This window comes from Pollachius pollachius (assembly GCF_949987615.1).
Source record: "Pollachius pollachius genome assembly, chromosome: 12".
Taxonomy (NCBI): domain Eukaryota; kingdom Metazoa; phylum Chordata; class Actinopteri; order Gadiformes; family Gadidae; genus Pollachius; species Pollachius pollachius.
The window spans coordinates 14,755,017-14,762,671 of record NC_136945.1 but is presented as its reverse complement, the minus strand read 5'-3'; the positions used below and the strand labels follow the sequence as shown (position 1 = coordinate 14,762,671).

The 7,655-nt window shown below is 42.1% G+C and overlaps 2 protein-coding genes across 2 annotated transcripts; both read left to right on the top strand.

The window, feature by feature from the left end:
• Window positions 1-329: 329 nt before the first annotated feature.
• On the top strand, window positions 330-1,860 carry LOC307083704 (odorant receptor 131-2-like; the record flags this gene model as incomplete). Its single annotated transcript, XM_079747656.1, has 2 exons — window positions 330-479; window positions 1,072-1,860. The coding sequence occupies 2 exons, from the start codon at window positions 330-332 to the stop codon at window positions 1,858-1,860; spliced, it is 939 nt and encodes a 312-aa protein (XP_079603782.1).
• Window positions 1,861-5,803: 3,943 nt separating this feature from the next.
• Window positions 5,804-7,363, top strand: LOC307083703 (odorant receptor 131-2-like; the record flags this gene model as incomplete). The annotated part of the gene is made up of 2 exons (XM_079747655.1): window positions 5,804-5,953; window positions 6,575-7,363. The coding sequence occupies 2 exons, from the start codon at window positions 5,804-5,806 to the stop codon at window positions 7,361-7,363; spliced, it is 939 nt and encodes a 312-aa protein (XP_079603781.1).
• Between the last annotated feature and the right edge of the window lie 292 nt (window positions 7,364-7,655).

Sequence of the window (7,655 nt, the reverse complement as noted above, 5' to 3'; positions counted from 1 at the left end):
AATGCTATATTTCTTTGTTTGTTTTTATACTTTTTGTCTGCAAGTGATTATTAGTGAATGTAATAATTCCGGATTCTGAATCTTTTATTCGAGAAATAGTCTTGATTTGCATTTGACAAACCGGGGCAATTAGGAGGGCTACGAAAGGATTAAGTGCACATTCTTAAATGTACTATTGTTTATTGATGTAAAACAAAGATGATCGCTTAATCTGCCTTTGTTTAAAGTGAGAAATTTAATTTGTAATATAACTTCAAATATATTTGAGGTATATTTGAAGTTATCAATGTTTAGTATGGTTGAATTTGATGACATTGTTGGTTCTAGGGATGAATCAGACCTCTTCCAACATCACGCTGGGGGCCTCACAGAGGGACTCCTTCTCCAAAGCTGTGACCAAGAACGTCATTGTGTTGGCCCTGGGAGTCGCTATCATTTACCTCAATGCCAGCCTGATCCACAGCTTCCACAAACAGCAGGTCTCCTGCTCCTCCCACCAGCAAATGCTTTCATTAATATGACTTATAATCAGTATAGATATCACTTGTAGTACCGAGAGCATATCCAATGTACCCATGATGTGACTGGGGTGAAACAAACATTTAGTTTACATGTACAGTGACTCAGTATATGACCTCCTTGTTGCGATCCCGCATAGATTCAGACCAGCGTTCTCATCTCTCTTTCAACCCCATTTCCTCTGTCTGTATTTGTCTGTATTTAATGAAATGTCTATGGTCTAGGTTACGCTTAGCCATATACATTACACAAGGTTACACACAAATATGGCCATTGCCTTAGGCTCCTCAAAATAATCTAGACTACTGTAAAGCAAAGACATATTCTACTCTGAGAAAAACATGCACTTTCCTGTTTCATTTATCATCGTTATTCAATTCACTTCTGATACATTTTTCTGATTTAAAAGCTTCATTGCTACACTCTCCTTTGCTGTGGCCTTCCTTTTTTGCCATGATCTAAAACTCCCTCCCCTATATTGGTGTCATCATTGCACAACCTTTGACCATTAAACCTTTTCCCAATCCTTTTCTGCTTTCTGTGCTTTCTCAGATCCTAAACACCAATCCCCGCTACATTCTCTTCATCCACATGGTCATCAATGACACAGTCCAGCTGACCCTCACCATCCTCCTCTTCCTGCTCAGCTACACCCTCTACCACATCAACGTCTGCCTGTGCAGCTTCATCATCCTGCTGGCTCTGTTCACCACTGAAAACACACCGCTCAACCTCTCCTGCATGGCCCTAGAGTGCTACGTGGCAGTGTGTCACCCGCTGCACCATGCCCGCATCTGCACCGTTCGGAGAACCTACCTCTTCATCGGTCTGATCTGGGCCACCAGCACTCTCTCTGTCCTCCCGGACCTGTTTGTCGCCCTGGCCACCGAGCCCGTGGCGTTCTTCAGCACAGATGTCTTCTGTCTGAGGGTGATGGTGTTCCGTAGCCCTCACATCATCCTCAAGAGGGATACCTGGTACGTGTTGCTGCTGGTCGTCATTTGGCTGACCCTGCTCTACACATACTTCCGCATCCTGTTCACCGCCCGAGCTGCCAGCGTGGACGCAAAGAAGGCCCGAAACACCATCCTGCTCCACGGCTTCCAGCTGCTGCTGTGCATGTTGATGTACGTGGACCCGTTGCTGAAAACGCTTCTGAACTACTGGTTCCCCAATAGTTTGGCGGACTCATTGTTCGCGTGCTACATCATCATCAACATCCTGCCACGGTCCATCAGCCCCATGGTGTACGGCCTGCGAGACAAGACCTTCAGGATGTACCTGAAGAAACACCTCTTGTGCAGATTGACGGTGGTGACGGTGGTACCGAAACCCTTATAAACTATCTACTGCGTCAACTGTGGTGGTATTCTGGATCCTGGATCCACAAGGTGCCAGGGCCCGGCCCTGTGTACACTACCATCTAGACCCATGTTGGGGGGTTCAAATTCAATCGTTATGAATGAAAAATGTTCAATGGTTATATCCTGTCAAGAAATCAGTTAGGTAGTTGATGAAAGTGATACACCCTGCTAACCAGAGTGACATTAAACCCACGCTTGGAAGCACTGGTTGGTTTTATTTACTTCAGTCATTCAATTTTCGAAATGCATTGAAAAAATGCATTTTACTGAAATAAATGTCATTTTCTTTCCATTTAATCTTTCTATGATTGAAAACATACCTGTTTCAGAGTGCTACTCCCAGCACAAAACTTTTACCAATACTAAGTGCTAAGTAAGGAGCATCTTCCAAGGAGATGTTTCTGCCGCTAACAGCAAAAGGCCTCCAGTAACTAAGCTAATTATCTCCACAGCAGTCTCCCAGCAGGGACAGACCGAGAGAGAGAGAGTTTACAAGCATCATGTATATCGTGCAACATGTACACCTACACACGTTCTCTAACAAACTACACATGTTTATGTTCTCATACAAGCTACCTGGGAGCATATTGACCTTTAATCATGAAGCCTGTTGAGGACCCAGGTTGCCCTTTGTGTTCCACCTCCTGGACTCACTCTGAGGATCACTGGAAAGGTCAAGTACCTTGTCCTCCATCAAGTGAAATTGCTGTGGATGATGTAATGAAAATAATAATTATAATAATCAATATTGTCATAATTAACATTATTCGAACAGCCCTTTTGTTTCCAAACTCTGCAGGCAAGATTACAAGTAAAGTTTAACATATTGAATATAATGATAGAAATGAAAAGTAAAATATGATACATGATTATATCTTATACAACTGGAATTACATCATTTTAGGGGCAAGGCCACTTGTCCTTTTGTTGTACCATTTTTGAGGGCACATAATGAAATGAGACAAGGGAAAGTTTTGAGGTATTTTCAAACTTTCCTCAACATCAAAACACGGTAACACTTTATATTAAGGTACACGTATTAATCATTAACTAGTTGCTTATTGGCATGCATATGAGTAGCATATCGGCTCTTTGTCAGTCATTATAAAGGACTTATCAATTCCTTGTTCTGCATGCCCATATTCAATTAGTCCTAATTACTGCTAATTGATAGTAATTAATGAAGTTGGTGCATTATGATGTCTTTGCATTGAGGATATTTACACAAGTTTGAGGGTCCAAGACCCTGTAAATACCATTTTATGAAACTGTGTTGGCGTCTGCACTCTCGTAATCTGGGGTCTGCTGGGGACGGAGATACTGAGAGGAACAGAAAAAGACAGAATCAGCTGGATAGCAGGGGCTAGCTCGGGCTTGACTGCCCTCTAGACTCCGTGGAGGAGGTGGGGGAGAGGGGGATTAACCAAGCTGATTTCCATCATGGATAACACCTCTCACCCTCTGCATGACTGTGGAGGCCTTGGACCTAGCAGTAACATACTGCTAAACTCATGGTGCAAGAAGGAAGCTGGGGATAAAGGCAAGCAGACAGTGACGGGTTGTTTTGATTATTATGATTAGAAGGGTTGTGACGCAAAACCTCACATCATTTGTATAACCTTTGCAATCAACTTTATTACACACACAAAAGACAAACTTACCCGCCAGAAGTAACATGCTTTAATAAACACACCTGGACCCTGTACTGAGTGCACTACCCTCTATATCCAACAGGTCATGTCGGTACGGGGTTATAAATACAAATCGTAAACAAATACAAATCCTTTTACATGTAACAATTTCTCAAAGTTTTATGCTGTTAAAGTCATGACGCTCATGGAATCAGGTGATCAATACGTTCAATCAGACCAGGTGTACACCTAAACTAATAGTTTTGGGGAATTAGGGAATGAACTCTAAAAACATACACTCAAACATACACAAGCACACAGTTTAAATATGCATAGTCTCTGCCCATTATATATGAAAAGACTTGCTAAGCAGAGACATCGACAAAGTCTTAATTGGCCTTGGTAGCACTGGTTTGGTTTAATCGACCTTATTACTTAGGTTCAGGGTGAGATTTTTCAAAAAACCAGAGGAGGCATGTTTTATCAATTTTTTTCATCATGAAAAATAGGCAATGAACAGGCCTAATTCTTTTTTTTTAAATTAATGATAGGCCCTATTAGCCTACATTTCGAACAGTTGAACATTCATCTTTAATGCAAACTAAAAATACATTAAACATTATATTTTCCAAAAAGAAAAGAAATTCAGAGGGGGGGATGATCCCTTCCATCTCCCCCAACAAATCGCACCCTGCTTACGTTTGGAAATGCATTGGAATTTTTCTAGACATGTAACTGGTAATTTTTTTGAGTTATAATTTTCTGTCCTGTTCAGTTTCATGTTGTGTTATGTTGTGTTGTGTTTTTATATGTTAGTTTCAGGTCGGGATTAAAGATAATGGTTTGTTTATAATCATTATCCAAATACACAGCATAATGGTACAATATTTTCAGATTACTCGTGTGCTCAGTTTTGGAGAGGCTGAATCCTCCTTGTTGCGATCCCGCATAGATTCAGACCAGCGTTCTTATCGCTCTTTCAACCCCATTTCCCCAAATTCAGAGGGGGGGATGATCCCTTCCATCTCCCCCAACAAATCGCACCCTGCTTACGTTTGGAAATGCATTGGAATTTTTCTAGACATGTAACTGGTAATTTTTTTGAGTTATAATTTTCTGTCCTGTTCAGTTTCATGTTGTGTTATGTTGTGTTGTGTTTTTATATGTTAGTTTCAGGTCGGGATTAAAGATAATGGTTTGTTTATAATCATTATCCAAATACACAGCATAATGGTACAATATTTTCAGATTACTCGTGTGCTCAGTTTTGGAGAGGCTGAATCGTAAGCACGGAGGGATGAATGCTTCTGTGAGTAATGAGGAATAGCAGTCGTGGTACCGCGAAGCCTTCATCAAGAACCTGACTGTTGTTCTCCTCAGGAACGTTATAAACTACATCCATGCCAGCATGGTGCATAATACCTTCCATCGGTAAGAGATAACCACTCTGTTAAAATGCCCTCCAGAGGTACAAAAAAGCACTTTCCTGAGGAAGGTCCCATTTTTGAGCATCCAAGGCTTTTGTCCTGCACATTTCCAACTAGTAAACTCAACATTTTTCTAATATCTTAACCGTATTCCTCAATGTTTAATGTTAGATTATGTCCCATAGGTACTCCTTGTTGACACCATTTGGTGCCATCCCACGTACCATCCTACCATATATAAATCTTGAATCAAAGCTGGCACGCTCCCTTGTGTCATGTAAACAGGCCAAGGTATCATTGTGTTACTGGTAGGCCAGGCACCTTTCTCCCTACCATGCACAAATACAACACATCCGATCCCAAAACGGTGCTATACACATAGCGGTTGGAGAAGATATTTGTCGTGATTTAACTTATGTACAAACCATTCTGGTTCACAGCCCGTATTTTAGGTAATTCTTCTGTATGTGCATTTATGTTCTGGATCAGAAAATAATTTTTAGTAAGTAACATGCTTTATTTATGTGATTGTAAATGCTATATTTCTTTGTTTGTTTTTATACTTTTTGTCTGCAAGTGATTATTAGTGAATGTAATAATTCCGGATTCTGAATCTTTTATTCGAGAAATAGTCTTGATTTGCATTTGACAAACCGGGGCAATTAGGAGGGCTACGAAAGGATTAAGTGCACATTCTTAAATGTACTATTGTTTATTGATGTAAAACAAAGATGATCGCTTAATCTGCCTTTGTTTAAAGTGAGAAATTTAATTTGTAATATAACTTCAAATATATTTGAGGTATATTTGAAGTTATCAATGTTTAGTATGGTTGAATTTGATGACATTGTTGGTTCTAGGGATGAATCAGACCTCTTCCAACATCACGCTGGGGGCCTCACAGAGGGACTCCTTCTCCAAAGCTGTGACCAAGAACGTCATTGTGTTGGCCCTGGGAGTCGCTATCATTTACCTCAATGCCAGCCTGATCCACAGCTTCCACAAACAGCAGGTCTCCTGCTCCTCCCACCAGCAAATGCTTTCATTAATATGACTTATAATCAGTATAGATATCACTTGTAGTACCGAGAGCATATCCAATGTACCCATGATGTGACTGGGGTGAAACAAACATTTAGTTTACATGTACAGTGACTCAGTATATGACCTCCTTGTTGCGATCCCGCATAGATTCAGACCAGCGTTCTTATCGCTCTTTCAACCCCATTTCCTCTGTCTGTATTTGTCTGTATTTAATGAAATGTCTATGGTCTACGTTACGCTTAGCCATCTACATTACACAAGGTTACACACAAATATGGCCATTGCCTTAGGCCCCTCAAAATAATCTAGGCTACTGTAAAGCAAAGACATATTCTACTCTGAGAAAAATATGCACTTTCCTGTTTCATTTATCATCGTTATTCAATTCACTTCTGGTACATTTTTCTGATTTAAAAGCTTCATTGCTACACTCTCCTTTATTGCGGCCATCATTTTTTGAATCGGGCAGACTGTGGCCTTCCTTTTTTTCCATGATCTAAAACCCCTCCCCTATATTGGTGTCATCATTGCACAACCTTTGACCATTAAACCTTTTCCCAATCCTTTTCTGCTTTCTGTGCTTTCTCAGATCCTAAACACCAATCCCCGCTACATTCTCTTCATCCACATGGTCATCAATGACACAGTCCAGCTGACCCTCACCATCCTCCTCTTCCTGCTTGGCTACACCCTCTACCACATCAACGTCTGCCTGTGCAGCTTCATCATCCTGCTGGCTCTGTTCACCACTGAAAACACACCGCTCAACCTCTCCTGCATGGCCCTAGAGTGCTACGTGGCAGTGTGTCGCCCGCTGCACCATGCCCGCATCTGCACCGTTCGGAGAACCTACCTCTTCATCGGTCTGATCTGGGCCACCAGCACTCTCTCTGTTCTCCCGGACCTGTTTGTCGCCCTGGCCACCGAGCCCGTGGCGTTCTTCAGCACAGATGTCTTCTGTCTGAGGGAGACGGTGTTCCGTAGCCCTCACATCATCCTCAAGAGGGATACCTGGTACGTGTTGCTGCTGGTCGTCATTTGGCTGACCCTGCTCTACACATACTTCCGCATCCTGTTCACCGCCCGAGCTGCCAGCGTGGACGCAAAGAAGGCCCGAAACACCATCCTGCTCCACGGCTTCCAGCTGCTGCTGTGCATGTTGATGTACGTGGACCCGTTGCTGAAAACGCTTCTGAACTACTGGTTCCCCAATAGTTTGGCGGACTCATTGTTTGCGTGCTACATCATCATCAACATCCTGCCACGGTCCATCAGCCCCATGGTGTACGGCCTGCGAGACAAGACCTTCAGGATGTACCTGAAGAAACACCTCTTGTGCAGATTGACTCTGGTGACGGTGGTACCGAAACCCTTATAAACTATCTACTGCGTCAACTGTGGTGGTATTCTGGATCCTGGATCCACAAGGTGCCAGGGCCCGGCCCTGTGTGCACTACCCTCAAGACCCATGTTGGGGGGTTCAAATTCAATCGTTATGAATGAAAAATGTTCAATGGTTATATCCTGTCAAGAAATCAGTTAGGTAGTTGATGAAAGTGATACACCCTGCTAACCAGAGAGACATTAAACCCACGCTTGGTAGCACTAGTTGGTTTTATTTACCTAAGTAATTTAATTTTTGAAATGCATTGAAATAAATGTAATTTTCT